Source organism: Prionailurus viverrinus, chromosome A3, assembly GCF_022837055.1.
Source record: "Prionailurus viverrinus isolate Anna chromosome A3, UM_Priviv_1.0, whole genome shotgun sequence".
Classification (NCBI taxonomy): domain Eukaryota; kingdom Metazoa; phylum Chordata; class Mammalia; order Carnivora; family Felidae; genus Prionailurus; species Prionailurus viverrinus.
The window spans coordinates 30340752-30357553 of record NC_062563.1 but is presented as its reverse complement, the minus strand read 5'-3'; the positions used below and the strand labels follow the sequence as shown (position 1 = coordinate 30357553).

The 16802-nt window shown below is 46.2% G+C and overlaps 1 protein-coding gene across 5 annotated transcripts in view; it reads right to left on the bottom strand.

The window, feature by feature from the left end:
• Positions 1-5153: 5153 nt before the first annotated feature.
• The window catches only part of ATRN (attractin), a 168261-nt gene continuing 156612 nt past the window's right edge, over positions 5154-16802 (bottom strand). Inside the window, exons 28-30 of one of the 5 annotated variants that reach the window (XM_047851706.1) lie at positions 11965-12079; positions 9508-9669; positions 5154-8421 (exon numbers count right to left, since the gene is read on the bottom strand). In XM_047851706.1, the coding sequence (XP_047707662.1) occupies positions 9545-9669; positions 11965-12079 (240 nt within the window). In that variant the 3' untranslated portion in view covers positions 5154-8421; positions 9508-9544. Of the gene's footprint in view, positions 9670-11806; positions 11813-11964; positions 12080-16802 lie in introns of all 5 variants that reach the window. The other 4 variants (XM_047851707.1, XM_047851711.1, XM_047851704.1 and 1 more) reach the window with 4 other exon arrangements.

The following is a 16802-nucleotide window of genomic DNA, read 5'->3' as shown; positions in this document are numbered from 1 at the left end:
GGAAGCACAGTTCTCTAAGGCGGGGTGGGGGCGGGGAAGGAGGAGTGTTGGGCAGAGTGAAGCTCAGAGTCCACCCTGTTTATGAAGAAGGAATGTTCTTGACCATCTTCACCTGCATGGGAACGCGCACCTGTATGTGGGCTGGGGAGAGACAGGGTGTTTGTGTGTGCTCGGAGCTGAGGCAGAGCAGTCTATTCACCAAGACTGCATATGGTGATCCAAATGGAGGATTAAATATCTGCTAAATGACTGGCTGTGAGTGTGTGTTAAACTGTGTCACTTCATTTTTGTTAAGTTTTTAAAAATGTAAGTAATCTTGGGGCGCCTGGGTGGCTCAGTTGGTAAGCGTCCGACTTCGACTCCGGTCATGAACTCCTGGTTCATGAGTTTGAAGCCCCACGTCGGGCTGTGTGCTGACAGCGCAGAGCCTGGAGCCTGCTTCGGATTCTGTGTGTCTCTCTCTCTGCCCCTCCCCTGCTCATACTCTGTCTCTCTCTCTCTCAAAAATAAACAAAACATTAAAAAAAATCCTTTAAAGATAAAAGTAATCTCTACACTGCATATGGGGCTCGAACTCACAACCCTGAGATTGAGAGTCACATGCTCGCCTGACTAGGCCAACCAGGTGCCCCTATCACTTCATTTTTTTCACTCAGACAATTAGAGTAAAATACAGGCACACACACCTTTTGGAAGACTGGGAAGAGAAAAAAGAGCAGAACCTCATTGCAAACAGTGGCACTGTTCCACGGAGGCTGGCGGTCTTCCTTCGGTACTTCTCCCCAACTCAGGCACAGCCTTTAAGCAAATGGAGCCGCTTTAACATCAGACAATGTGCTTTGGAAAAGAGGCTTCCTAACTGGGTGCAGTGGGAAAATGGTAGGTCACGGGGTTCCTGCTGCCTGGCTGTCTGTTCTTCCTCAGAGTGAAGATTCCCTTGTGGGAGGCTTGAGGCCATTTGGCGCATGGACCCAGGCAGCTCTGAAGAGAGAAGCCAAGAGGAGGGGACCAGGCGCTGTGGCTTACAAAGGTCACCATCTTGCCACCTCTGGGCCAGTAGACTTTCCAAGGGTTTTGTTGCTGTAAGGGGCTGAATGGTGGCTCCAAAGATACGTCTGCATCCTAAGCCCCGGAACCTGTGAACGTTACCTTAGATGCAGGCTAAAGAGTGAAAGTTGCCTAATATAGCAAAAGATGTGATTAAGAATCTGGACAGAAGGTGCTTATCTGGGATTATCAGAGTGGGTCGTAAATGCATCCTTACAAGAGAGGCGGGGGAGACTGGATACACATGGAAGAGAGGACAATGTAAAGACAGATATGGGAGTGATGTGGCCACAAGCCAAGGAGTGTTGGTGTCCACCAGAATGGGTTCTCCCATGGAACTTCTGGAAGGAGCAGAGCCCCACCAACTCTGTGATTTCAGACTTTTGGCCTACAGAATTGAGAATAAATTTCCATTTGAAGCCACCCAAGTTGGGGAATTTGTTACAGTGGTCCCAGGAAACCAAGAGTTGTCGGACTTCAGTTTTTGTCACTTCTACCTGAAAAAGTCTGGCCAAATGCCTCAAGGCTGAGTCCAGCTGTGCCCCCCCCACCCCCCGACCAGGAACAGGTCCTGCCTTGTTGGTCCATATCTGAGTGTTGGCCTCTGTGTCCTTCCAGGTAGCCTGCTTGCTGTCACTCTTTCATGTGCACTTGGGGACACTACAGTCCTGGCCCTGGCCTTATCCCTGTGACTGGGCCTCTGCTAGCCGTTGTCAACGCTGAGCTTCTAGCTGGCAGGTGGCTGGGGGTGCGGGGTGGGGTCAGGCAGAAAGGCAGGTGCTAGGAGCATCCGTGGATTTATTGGTGGAAACTTCACGGCTCATGAATGCGCAGTCTGGCTTGGAGCCTGTTGTCTAGGTGCAGGGTTGATGTGGAAACTGCATGCTGCTCACCTCCACCCTCCCCGCGCATCCCCCACTCCAGCTGAGTCAGGCAGGGCCAAACTCACAGCAGCTGCTCGTTTTTACAGGAAGTGGGGACACAGGTGAGATTTCAAGAGAAGCAGGACAGGGGCCATGTGAGGCTCTAGGAGACATCCCCCCAACTGGACAGCAACTTGCCAGGGAGCCTGGCATGCCCGTGAAAGGAGACAGAGCACTACGCTCCACACAACCGACAGGTCACCCGGTCTGGTCCTTTTCCCGTGTTGGCGACACAGGATGGGAGGGGATTCTTGTCAGGCATCACACACCTAGTAACAGAGGGCTGCAGGGTGTGTCTGTTCACATGCAGCCTACACATGTGTAGGTGGCGCTGGGGACTCAGATACCAAGAGTGATGCTGCCACTGCTGACAGAACTTTCCAGAATGATGGCCAGTTCTGGGTAAAGTTTTGAAGAAAACAAGGTTTGGTCTTCCCTTGATTTTACCCAATAGTTTGATTTCCGGAAAACGAGACTGTATCAAACCAGCTCTCGAATCCTTGTGGTTGCAACAGGGTTGACGTCTACACTAAAATAATTAGGAACAGATTTCCTCATCTCCACAAATATCGAGCAAGACATTTAAACACCGAGTGGGAGGTGGGTCAGTTCTTGGCCCGGGTGGGGCCATCCCACGTGTCACAGGATGACCACCTTCAGGCTCACCCACGAAATCACAGCAGCGCCTCCCCCTGCAATGCAATAGCCAGAATCACCCCCACCTGTTTCCCAAATGTCTTGTGCCAGTTGAGAACCGTGCCCCACAGGCCCCGGCCAGGCCCAGCTCCTGCCACGGCTAGGGTAGCCCACTTTGTTTTAACTGCTCTGGCAGCCTCAGAACAGCACAGACCCAGCAGGCCTGCTCTCCCTCTAGGCCTCTGCACCCACTGCCCCCCCCTCTTTCTGAATGCTCTTGTCCCAAACATCCAGGTGCCAGCTCCCTCCTTCATTCAGCTCTCTGCTCAGCTGTTAACCTGTCAGAATGACCTTCCCTTGCCTCTTTTATGTAAAGGAGCACCTGGCCCCCTGTACTTTCTGCCCCCTACCCCATTTGTACTTTCACAGAACTCACCGTCTGACATTGTATTCATTATCTGTCTCCCCAGCTGCACGGTAAACTCAAGGACAGGGATTTTGGTCTGTTTTGTTCACTGGAATCCCTGGTCCCGACACAATGTCTGGCGAGCAGACACTGGCAGGACAGGGAAAGACACCCTCACGCAGGAAGGAGGATGGCAGACATGCAGTGATTCTGAAATCCTCTGGGGGCCCTGCCTTGTGGTAGAAGTTCCTGACAAGAGCTCCCATCTGTTCCTGGGGCCACATTCGGGTGGCATTGGGTGTGTGCCCTCAGACGCAGCTTCTACAATGATCTGCTTGCAGGTAGTTCTGATTGAAGGCTTCCTCAACAGTCACAGTGCTGCTTGGTTGTTTTCATTTGTAAGGGTCAGGCTAACGGTTTCTTAGACAACATAATTATCCCTCAAAAACCTGTATTTTTATTTCCCAGGCAGGTCCAGGGTCAGTGATGACATTTCCAGGTTCTTTCCTGGATGTAGTTTTCAAGTTGGCTTTATATCTTTGCTTCCTTATCCACATGCCTCGCCCTCAAAATGTTGCCCTTGAGGTTCTGAGGGTCAAGCGGGAAGACCACAGCCTCCACCTGATTCCCACCCATGGAGGCCAAGGTTTACTGGGTCTCTTGATCATGAGCACCTCTTACTGTTTGGAGACCAGAAGCAAGATGAGTTGGCTTTTCTAACATTGCAAGACCCTGGATTTCAGGATTCTCCACCCTTTTCCCTTCGGCCTACAAACTGGCTAATTCTAGAAGTCAACTCTTTCTTGTGATGCCTTGCCAGAAGCAGCCAATATTAATCAACACATACCATATTCTGGTTTTCTTGACCTTCTTCCCTCTGAGCTAAAAACTCAGTAGCCACGCAGACTGCTTTCCAAGCTGTCGAACTTAACAGCCTTACCAGATGTTTTCCCACTACCTGCCAGGGATCCCGGCTGTTCTGCTGCTGCCATCTGTTCTCTTCTTGCCTGCCACCTGGCCACTACGTAAGCCAAAGCTATGCATTTTAAAGTGGCTTGCCTCTATTTGGTGACTCAGGGACCCACGTGCCTTCCAACATCTTTAGCACCTGACCTCTAGGGAGTCCGACGTGGGAACACTGAATGGACCAAGTTTAGAACTGGTGTCCATCACTTACTCCAACATTTCTCTGGCCACAGCTCAGTGTATGGTCCCCCACCTAACCTGTGGGTCCAATAGCTGTGTGGTGAACACACAGCATGGCCTCTGCCATAACACCACACGCTCACAGGATTCCATCCTGTCTTAAGCAGCTGGTGGCACCCACAGCCCTCCCCCTACAATAGTTTCAAGGTCTTCTCCAACCTGGCATTGGCCACAAGCCCAACCATTTACCTCCCCAGCCCAGCCCCAAGTTCTGGTGGGCTGGCCGGGCCTGGTGCCTCACCCACCCTCTCCTATGTGAACCATGTTGAACCACGTTCCGATGTTCTCAACTCCCATTATGCTGATCTCATCCTTCTAGGGCTCCTGCACTCCACACCAGGGTGCCGAAGTGCACTGTTCTGACCCTGCCCCAAGCACAGGAGCCGCACTCACAGACAAAGCTTTGTGGATGGAAAGAACATCAAAAATTCAAACCGAGGACAACAATGTGGCTGTGGAGTCCTCAACCTGTCGGCATACCTGAGATTCAGCAGTTTGGAAAATCTAAACATTCAGGAACCCGCGAGAGAATGAGAAGGTGAGAGACCAAGGACAGCTGGGTGGCTCTGGCCTCCACGTGGGCTGTGCCCAACCCACGACCCGCCCCGTGCCAGGGCAGAGCTGCTCCCCCCACCATTCTCCCTCCCCAGCACTGCTGTTTCAAGGGCAACACAGGCTACAGTGGGGATGTTGGGAGTCTGCTCACAAGCTGTGTGGGGCTCTCTGTACCTCCTTCATCCCAACAGGTGTCTGAGGTGCCCATCCTGCTGACTTTACACCTTTACCTTCACTGAATGCCAAGTGCTGCCTCTGAGACCGTCTGAACACTGGTAACCATCTTAAACATTGTTTCCCTTTTCTTAAGGTTCTAATGACCAAACTGTAGAAATAAATGAAATAAAACAAACTCAAAATTAAACAGAGCAAAAACCACATTTTTACCAGATCTACTTTTATTTCAGAAGGAAGTTTGTATTATAGTATTTACTTCTGTTTATATACAAGTTCTTCACATTTGTGTTTAAAATGCACAGACCTCCCTTAATTCTCTTGTTCCTGCTTAAATTAGCTGTTATTTTACAATACAAAAAATACCAAAAAATTGCAGTCCTAAATGTATGTATAACACCCACAGTCCCCAGCAATGAAATAGTTTACAATACTTACTCCATATTTACATGAGTGCAATAGATGCTAAATTATACATATTAACAAACTAAGCTTGAATCCAAACCAAAACAAACAAACAAACAAAAAAAAAAACAAAAACAAAAAAACCCCCCAAAACAATAACCGTAAATACCTATAAAACAAAAACATTTCCAGAGCCAGAATTAGTTCAACAAAACAGGCTTCACTAGTGTTTAGAATGTTTTGTGCACAAATTTCAGTTACTGAAAGTCGATTCCATTATTGCCTTTGAAAGCGAAGGCGCCAGTTTTCCTCTCCACTTCAAACCATCTCCCTGCAGGTGAGGGTGCTTAGGAGTTTGAACGATTCCGGGGAAATGTCTCTTGGCGGGCCTGCCATCATGGTGATTTTCGTGGTTTGGTAAATTGGGCAAACATTTCAGACTGAGAACTGGTGCACGGCCTGAGGACAGACCCCTGCCTTCCTGGGTTGTCCTCAGGGTGGCCAATTCTCACAGGAACTGCCACGAGGAGAGGTCTCTTGGGATGAGGGGCTTGAGCTGGGTTTTGCTGTTAATTCCACAAAGCTTCTTTTCCATCTTGGTCACTGCCCTAGTGTTAGCTTAGGTTGTTAGTGCTTAGTGAATATTCATTGAATGGGTGGATGGATGTTAGAAACGAAAGGATCAAAGGTGTTCTCAAAAATGACACCAGCACCCAAGGAAGTGAGTCTCCACCCTCTCCCCAGATACACTCCGTTGAGTTGACAGAGATGCACTGAAAAGGTAACATGTCTTTTTCCTACCGATAGTGCTCTGGTCTTCTCATCCGTCTGCCCCAGACTTCCTGGTGTGTCCGCAATATTGCACTTTGGGCCTCACCCACATAAGTTCTGGTATTTTCCTGTTGCTGACAGTCTTCTGTCCAGGGCTGCTTTTCTTCCAGGTTAGCTCACAACTCCTCCCACCTTTTAGAGGTGATCTCACAGGAAGTGCAGACTTCTCCCCAAACTGTGTGTGTGCAGGAGTAGGGGGCAGACAGGAGGCCAGGGGGTGTGCAATTCTCCAGGAGGGAACAGGAACTATTTATCAATGAACTAGCCACCCTACTCCCACCCCCAGTTTTAAGGATAGGAAACCATGGTTCTGGGAAATGGTCATTAAAATTTTAGACCAAACAGATACATCCTGGAAAACCCCTTTTTGGAAAATCTGATATAGTCTTTGAACTTAGAGACCAAGAGAAACAGTCCTCAGGACAAGATGGGTCATTGCTGGCCAAGCACAGCACCAAGAGGCTAACAGAAAGATTCATGATGCACTTGCAGAGCCAACAACAGTGACAGCGACCTTCCTGCTGCCTTTGCGTCTCCTCACACAATGCTGTTTAAATGGGCTCAATGCCCGATTTCTCCTCTGTGTACTGACAATTTCTGTTTTAGAGTCGTCCAATTAGTACTAGATGCGTTTGGACACACTGGCATGATGGGGGTGCCTTTTTTGGCTTTGTTATCAATGTATCAGGGCCCAACGAGAGGACTTCTTCAAACTTGGATATTCAGTATGTGGCACAAAAATATACTAGGTAAAACTCAGACACCGTTACATTTAATAAAAATACATTAACATAGTTTTTTGTTTTATGTACACTCTGAATGAACATTCTGGACACTACTGTATAATTATGTACAAGTGCAACATCGATGTTTTCATGACAATTTTAACTTATATACAGGCTCTCTTGTGACACGCAGGCATTTCTCTGAAGTTCCAGATGATTCCCTCCTGGTAACTGGCTCCTAAGCTGACTGCCTCTTTCTCCTGCCACTCCCTTCCTCTGGCCTGAGTCTGGAGGAAGTTCTTTGCTCTTGACTGCAAAGGAGAAGCAGGTGGATTCAGCTGTTTCTCCACTGTTGGAGCAAAATTAAACATCACTTGCTCCTTTTAAAAAATAAACTATCTTCTAGAAAAAAATAAAATATCCAGGTGGCTAAGGGACACAGTACATGTTATTTCAAGGCCTGGAAACCCATGGGGAAGAGACTTCTTTGGCCAAAGAAACACTGGTCCTTCGAACAAACAAGGATTTTCCTTATGGGAGGTCCCTCTCCAGGGGCTTCCCTCTCTCTGGCCAAGAGGCCTCATGGCAATTATAGGGGTAAAGCGCCACTCTGTGGCAGGCTCTGTGGGTGCTGTGGTGTGGAGCAGGGATGTGGGAAGCTTGGAAGAGAAGGGGTCTTTTCTAGAATTGTCTGCTCTTTACCAATGATGTGAAGAAGCAGCTTTTTGAGAGGCAAGTCTCAAAGTAGAGGTGTTTTGTGCATCAGACAGTGTTTTATGGTTCGACTTCCTTGAAAACATCTTTCCAGGCAGCTCTTCGTGGGTGAGGGGTTGGTGCTGGGGAAGACACAGCACTCCTGCTCTAGGCACTGCATTTAAAGGTGAGATGCTGCAGTCTTTGCCCTTTTGAGTATTAATTTCTCCAAATTCACAAACTTGAGCATTTTGTCGTCTAAAGGTCCATCCCTATGGGGTAATGTCAGAGAACTCCAAAGTTTTGAAGCAGAATACAGACCTGGGGAGGCTGCTGCATAATGCCAGAATACAGAGCACCATACACAGGGACAACACAACACCCAGGCAGTGGCCTGGGGAGAAGAGCAGGACTGCCCTACCCCACTTAAATTTGGTCACTTTCCACTTGGCATAGTTATTCCTCCTCATCCATTTCCTCCATGTGCTTTTCATCGTCCACAGTGGTCACTGCCCCGCCCATAGCCACCACCCAGGTCTGGGAAGGAGGATGGGAGAGCTGGGCTGAGCCTCTCCCGGAGAAGAACGGGCAAACAATCCCAGGTCCTTCTCCAGGCTTTGGGCATGCGATTCCACCAGCAGCCTGAGGATGACCCACCATCTTTGAGCAGGCTACAGGAACACACTGTTGCTTTTAGGTGCAGGGGTCCCAAGTGCTGTCATGCTCTTTTCTGTTCAAGGGAGACGTGTAACATGAACGAGTCCCTTCCTCTGTGGTGTCCTGGCAGGAGTGGCCAGAAGGGCTGGAGCAAACATCAGGCCTAGAGTTGGGGAGAGGGGCAGGGGGCACACGAGAACCACACCTTATTTAGGGCCCCTTTTGATGACAACACAAACAGGAGCTTTCACAGTTTGGTCACTTCCGCTTTCCTCTCAGTCCCTGCTGCTAGGTTAAACGTTCCCTGGGGTGAGAAAATTCTTTCCCTGGCTGCAAATCAGATTTTAGAAAAACAGCAGATTGCCAATGGTAGCTATTTAAATTTTGTAAGAATGTAGGAATGCAATTATGTAAAAACACAGGCTTACTAACTTTCCAATTGCTAGATCTATTTAAAGTCTAGGCACTTAGTGTGTGTGTGTGTGTGTGTGTGTGTGTGTGTGTGTGTGTGAGTGAGAGAGAGAGAGAGAGAGAGAGAGAGGAAGAGAGAGAGAGAGATGAAGAGAAAGAGAGACAGAAGGAGAAAATTTCAAATGGATTAAGACTAAATTAATCAAGTTGCTATAGAAAACTACCTACTACATCAGTTTACATTCTAAGTAACACTGCTGACCTTGACATTTAAAATAGCTCCCTTCTACCTTAGTTTGATATGATTCAAAAGAGCCAGACCATTGTTAATTCTCAACTAGAAAAAAGCTACTCCCTGGAAGAGAGAGATTTGCCTACATCGTGCAAGAATAAGTAGCACATCTTTTAAAAAAGATAGCAGGCTTCAGATGAGGACAAATTCATTCATCTGACTAATTTTTAAAAGACCACGTTCAAGAACGACGGATGGTGAATGTCTACTTGTAAACACTACATCTTTTGTTTTTTGCAAGTTGAGACGGCCCCAAGAGCAGTTTTCCACAAGTGAACCTGAGTGTCATTCCCAGCTCCCTCACTGGCTCTATACCCCAGCCTCCTCCAGCAACAACTGGATCACCCCTGGACCTGCAATTAAATCAGTGATGTCCTATGCAAAAGTAAAAGGTTAGATGCTGGAGCACAGATGGGAGAAACCGGCAAAGAAAGCTTGTGAACATGCAGAGGAGTCAGATGTTTCGAGGGTTTCCAGTCTTCGGCCCGCTTCGCACAGCATCTCCCCGCCTGCCCCCTCCCTGCAGACGGCGCTGGCACGCCACACCTGGCTCGCTCACTCACGGAGAGTCCCTGGCCCAGCCTCAAATGCAGGTCCCAGGTTGCGCAGGGGGCTGCTGCTTCCGGTTTCTCACGGCTCCTGACTTCTCTTTGTACACTATTGGCATCTGCTGAGAAATGTCCACCAGGGCGCTGGCCACTGCGAGACCTGGGGAGAGCCCACCGTGAACACGTGTTAAGGAGCAGCTTGCTTTGTTTTTGAAAATAATTAAAAAAAAACTTTTTTTTACATTCTTGGAGTGCAATAAACAAATAAGTAAAGCATATAGGGAAAAGTCTTCCTTCCGCTTTGTGCCTCCCACCTCCCTCCATCCGAGCTCTGCTTTCATTAGTTTGTATATATTCTTTCAGGATTTACTGATGCAAATACAAATACATATTGTTCTCCCCTCCCTACTTTTTACACAAAAGATGTAGCATGCTGTTCAGTAGATCAATGAAGCAAAGAACTCTGCTTGGCAGTTGGAACATTTAAATAAGATTGCAGCCGTGCTTTAAGTGGTAAATTTTTCCTGCTGGCCTCCAAAAAGGGTGCCAAGAAAAAGCAGCACTCTTTTTGAGTAAATTCAGATTCATTCCACATAACTCACGCAACACTGGTTATTTTTGTATCTATCCTATGACACAGGTTAGGACACATTCTGGGGCCAGGCTTTGGAATAAGCAAGGTTCTTTAACCACCTCATGCCTCAGTTTCCTCATTTGCAAAATGGGGACAATAGCAGTACAGGGCCTGTGTGAGGAGTCACTGAGTGAATCCACGTAAAAATCTTAGAACAGTACCTGGCTCATCACCCCACCACCTCTACCACCTGTGCTTTAGGGACTAGTGGTTCCATTCTCCTTTTTGTACTGGGAGCTGGGTTCCCCGTGCATGTGAACAAGCTCAGGCTCAGCGCTCTGCTGAGGTTCTCAGGAGCCATGGGAGTGCCACTTGTCACTCCACTTCACTGAGCCTATAAAATGGAGGCATGTGCCTGGCACTCTTGGGGAATCCACAGCAGTGACATTGTTCCAGCAAAGGCAGAGCTGGGCACTCTCAGAGTCCTGAGGAAGAGCCATCTAAAATTGGGAGTACAGAAGAGGTTGCAGGGATGGGCTCACTTGGGGTGGGTCTCAGGTGGTGTGCAGGCTTTTATCAGGACTTGAACAGGATGGGGTCTATCAGGCAAAGGGCAGGGCAGAAAAGGCCACAGTACCACAAGCCTGTCACTTCCCTACTGCAGTCAGGGCCTTGCTCTTAGGGAGCACAGGCCAAGTCTGCTGAGCTGGGACGCAGCAGGAGACCATGCTCCAGAGTTCAGGTTAATGGGTCATTCTACCCTCAATACAGGTAAAGCCGAGTTAGAAGCTGAACTCACATCCCTAGGTGAGGGCAAATCAAGCTGTTACCCTATGAAGATGACAAATCCTGGCCTGATCATGCCTAAAGGCCTTCCTCATGAAGACCCAGAAACCATTTTGAAAGCTTGGCTGGAGGCGCCTCTGAACTTGAGTGCTATAGTTGGGGGGCTGTGGAGCTCAGGGGCTGGGCAAGGATTCTGGGACACATTTTATCACAGACATAAGGCTTTCTTTGGCTAAGGCAACCCTGACCCCCATCATTTCAATTAAAAGCTGTGTAAAACATATTGTGCATATTGTCTGAGGCATCCCTCCAAAGTACTCCACGATTTTTCCAAAACTGTATTTCCTATCTCAGTGTTTGATAAGAGGATATTTATCGAAATTATGATTTATACTTGATAGAACTGCATAGAAGACACTGGTAAAACGTTATGTAGTAATCTGTAAAAATGTTTATGAGTTGTATGAAAAAAGAAGAAGAAAAAATTAGATCTATACAATCATTTCAATAAAGTTGCTGGTCAGGGCTGGAAAGGAAAGAGGACAATGAACATAGTTGGGTGTTGGATGGTACAATTATGAGTACATTTCTAAAAACTTCCTTTAAGTTGTTATAATTGCTATTTCTGCCTTATATTTGAAACAGAGTGAAAAAGCAAAAGAAATGTAGTCATGCTAGAAATACCAATCTGAGAGTGTCCAGCTTGGAGGAGAGCCATGAGAGTAGGTAAGATGACTGAAGAAGAACGCATGGACGGAGGGGGGACGTCCTGCATTCAAGGCAGAGTAAGGGAAAAAGAGACAAGAGAGGGGTGGCAGAGACAGAGCTGAGCAAAACACTGCAGCAAGGGAAGGTGTGGCCAGAAGCATCAACACCGCAGAGAGGCCGAGGGAGCTGGTGCAGGGAGGGAACTCTGGGATCGTCCCTGGGAAAGAACCGTGACCTCAGGAAAGACAGTTTAGGGAACACCAGGCACAATGGGATCATCTTGCAGAATCCTTACAATGACATGAGGTAGGCATGAGCCTACTGTTCACTGTCGCCTCTACACCCAAGTTCACACTTCTCGGGTTTGTCACTGGCCTTCATACGCACCTGACTGCCCGGGAGGAGGGATTCCACCGAGCCCTCGAGGCAGCCTCACAAACACAGAGAGGACAGCAGCTTTGTTGCCAAAACACGGTTCCAGAGCAATGGGTTTGGGAACAGTCTGGTGGAAGAAAACAAAGAATTAACTAAAACGGTGTTTCTCACGTGTTAATACTGCAGCCTTCACATGTGATTTTTATCTATTTTTTAAGTTTATTTGAGAGAGACAGAGAGAGTGTAGAGAGAGGATCTCAAGCAGACTCCGCAGTGACAGCCAAGAGCCCGATGCGGGGCTTGAACTCACGAAACTGTGAGATCATGACCTGAGCCTAAATTAAGAGCTGGATGCTCAGCTGACTGAGCCATCCAGGTGCCCCACAGGTGATTTTTAAATATGCCCTCTGTATTAGTTTCTATTGCTATGTAACAAATTACTTAGTTGCTTTCAACAGCACCTATTTATATTCTCTCAGTTTTGTAGGTCAGAAGTTTGGGCGAGCTCTGTTAGAGTTCCCTCCTTAGAGATACAAGTATATTCATCTCTTCCATCAGTTCTGGAAAATTCTCAGCTCTTATCTCACAAAGTTCTCCAGGATCTCAGCTCTCATCTTCACAAGGTGGAAGCCCAGTTACCATCTGCACTGGCTCTTATTTGGAGGCTCTAGGGAAGAATCTGTTCAAAAAACATTCAGGTGGCTGGCAGACTCTAGTTCCTTGCAGCTGTAGGTCTGAAGTCGCCATTTCCTTGCTGGTGATCTGGAGGGGATCACTCTTCCAGAGGTCTCCTCACATGGCCCCTCCAGCTTCAGATCAGTGGTGGCATGCCAAGTCCTTTTCATGTTTCCTCTCCTGCCACCAGCCAGAAAAAACTCCCTCAGTATCTTATGGTCTCAGCTACCTTGGGATTTGTATTACTCCTACAAAATCCCTTTGTAACAGTACCTAGAGTAGTGTCTGATTGAAAAACCATGAGATGGGAATCTTGGAGGCCATCTTCGGAATTCTGCCCGTCATATCCCAAATATGCCATTCATTTCTTCAATTTGGTTGAATAAAATAACTTCCAGAACTATGGTGGCTACAGCACAGGGAAGGATGGGGTGGGTGAAAGGGCAGTGACAACAGTGGAGGTGTGCTCAGTAGTTGACGACAGAGCCAAAGACATGTGCTGATGGACTGGTTGTCCAATGAGAATGAGAGGAAGCATGGCCCAAGTACAACTCCAGGATTTTGGTCTGAGCAGCTAGGATGATGGAGGTGATATGTACTGAGTTGGGGGCAATATGCAAGAGAAGAGGTGTGGGGAGTAACATCCAGAGCTCAGCTCTGGACATGTTAACTCGGAGATGGCTGCTAAGATATCCAAGTGGGAACTCTGAGTAAGCAATGGGATATAGGAGTCAGAGGCTCACAGAAGAGGTCTAAGCAGAGATCATGGTATTAAATATAAACCCACGATGGAAAAGATCACTGCTGTGGTCTGAATGTTTGTCTCCTTCCAAAATTGTATGTTAAATCTTAATGCCCAATACAATGATATTTGGAGGTGGGGACTTTCAGAGGTGATTGATTACTGCCCTTATAAAAGGGACCTTAGAGAGTTCCCTAGCCCCTTCCACCATGTAAGAACAGAGTGAGAAGGCACCATCTATGAACTAGGAAGGGGGCTGTCACCAGACACTGAATCTGCCAGCACCTTGATCCTGGACTTCCTAGCCTTGAGAATTGTGAGAGATTTCTCTTGTTTCTACAACACCCATTCTCTGGTGTTTTGTTATAGCAGCTCGAATAGGGCTACAACAGTCACCAAAGGAGTTGGTGTAAAAGAAGTGAGAGGAGGCCCAAAGACTGAGCTGGATGTGCACCACTGTTAAAGAGGTGGGGAGTTGGAGAGGGTTGAACAAAGAACACTGAGAAAGAGCAGCTAGAAGGTGAGAGTGTGCTGTCCTGGAAGGAGAGTCAAGAAAGTGTTTTAAGAAGCAACCAACTGGGTCATATGCTGTTGATATATGACATATGGTGCTGCTTAGTACTTAAGATTTGTCTATTTTTTTTACATCCCACAAATTGTTATTTTATCATGTTTGCTTAGATTCATGTATATGTTTACCATTTCACTTATTCACAATTCCTTTTTATACCTCAGTTTCCCTCTGGGGTAAATTTTCCTTTTTTCTAGTGCATCCTTTAGACATTTCGTTTGTACAGGACTTTTTTGGTGGCCAACTCAGCTTTCCTTCTAATTGTTAGAGATCTTCATTCTATCCTCATTCTTGGAAGGCCAAGTTGCCAGGCACGCTATTCTAAGTTAGCAGTTCTCTTCTTTATGTTGTTTGGAGACACTCTTCCACGTTCCTTTGGCTTCTGGTGTTACTAATGAGAAGTCACAGGCTGTCACTTTGTCATTTCCTTTAAGTATCTTTTCTTTTTTTTTCCCTAGTTATTTTTTAATGTGGTAAAATACACATAACATTTACCATCTTAACACCCCCCCCCCCCCACCGCCTTTTATTAAAGTTTCACATCCAGAGTGAAGCCCAACACGGGGCTTGAACTTCATGACCCTGAGATCAAGACTTGAGCTGAGATCAAGAGTTGGATGCTTAACTGACTGAGCCGCTCAGGCATCCTGGATCTTAACCCTTTTTAAGTGTATGCTTCAGTGGTATTAAGTAGACTGATGCTGTTATGCAACCATCACCACCATCCATCTCCAGAAGTCTTTTCATCTTGCAGAACTGAAACTCTACACCCATTACACAGTGACTCCCTATTCCCCCTTCCCCTCCAACCCCTGACAACCACCATTATACTTTGTTGCTATGGACCTGACTACTCTATACATCTTATAAAAGTGGAATCATACAGTATTTTTTTTTTTTGTGACTGGCTTATTTTGCTTAAGGTTCACCCATGTTGTAGCAGGTGTGAGAATTACCTTCCTTTTTAAGACTGAATAATATTCCATTGTATGTATAGACCACATTTTACACACCCACTTGTCTACTGATGGACACTAGGGCTGCTCTTAGCAGCCTTTTAGCTATTGTGAATAATGCTGCTATTAACATGGGTGTACAAATGTATCTTTGAGGCCTGGCTTTTAATTCTTGCAGGTATATATCCAGAAGAGGAATTGCTAGATTATATGATAATTCTATTTTTATTTTTTGGAGAAAGAACAATACTGGTTTTCACAGCAGCTACATCATTTCACATCCCCACTACCAGTGCCCATGGGTTCCAATTGTTCCACACTGTGGCAATCATCCAATATATATATATATATATATATATATATATATATATATATATAAAATATATATTAGGTCTTCTCATTTTATCCTCTATATTCTTTTTTTTTTTTTTTTTTTTTACATTTTATTTATTTGAGAGAGACAGAGACAGCATAAGTGGGGGTAGGGTAGAGAGGGAGGGAGAGAGAGAATCCCAAGTAGGTTCCGTACTGTCAGCACAGAGCCCCACGTGGGGCTTGAACCCACGAAGTCACGAGATCATGACCTGAGCCGAAACCAAGAGTCAGATGGTTAACCAACTGAGCCACCCAGGTACCCCTATACTCCATATTCTTATTATCTGTTATATGTTCCATCTCCTGGTCTTTCTGTCTTGCATTCTGTGTAATTTCTGCAAATTCATCTTCCAGTTCAGAAGTTCTCCTTTGAGTCTAACATGCTGTTTAACATGTAAACTGAGTCATTTAAAAAATTTTAACCACTATATGTCCCATTTCCTTTTTTTAAAAAAAATGTTTTATTTATTTTTGAGAGAGAGACAGTGAGAGTGGGGGAGAGGCAGAGAGAGAGGGAGACATAGAAGCTAAAGCAGACTCCAGGCTCTAAGCTATTAGCACAGAGCCTAATCCGGGGCCTAAATCCACAAACCACAAGATCAGGACCTGAGCTGAAGTTGGACGCTCAACTGACTGACTCACCCAGGCACCTCCATTTCCTTTTTTTTAAAGTTTATTTTTTATTTTTAAGTAATCTCTACACCCAAAGGGGGCCCAAACTCACGAGCTCGAGATCAAGAGTCACATGCTGTACTGACTGAGCCAGCCAGTGCCCCTGTATGTTCCATCTCTGACAGTTCCATTTGTTTCTTTTGCAGTTCTGGTCATTCTTGACTCATGGTGTCTTCATCTTTATAATTCTCTTTTCAAGTCTTTAAACATTTCATACAGAGCTATATTATACTCTTTAGAGGTCTACTCTAACATGTGAAGTCCTGTCTAAACCCACTGTCCACGGTGCCTGCTAACTCCTTTTCCTACTAGCTTCTCTCTCTTGTCCTTGGTGATCTCTGATTGCTTGATCTTGATCTGTGGGGATCCTACAGGGCTGAATTGGGGATGTTTTCCCACAGAGAGGATATGCACTTACCTCAGCTGGCAGTCGTGGTGTGTAACCAATCTGGGACCACTTCACAACATATTTGGTTCTGGTTTTGGTTCATGATTTCTTCTTTTTGTGGGGAAGGATAGGAGAGTATTCCCTGGGAATTTCACCCACTTCCTATGAGCTCAGTAATGCTTTAATAAGTATTTGAAAATTTAGGATCTATAACTACTTCCCCAGAATATCTGAAATATTTCATCATTTTGTCAAGAGAAACTTTTATCACTTTCTTCACCACTTTTTTTTTTTTTTTTTTTGGAGAGGTCAGTAATATTTACATTCCATGGAATGCATAGTGAATTAATGATTTTTGCCCCTTTAAGAAAATTTCCTAAGCTAATAAAAAACAATGGTTCAATTTTATTCTTTTCTAATACAAGTTTTAAAGTATTATGCCACAGGATACTTCCAAGACTATGAGACAAA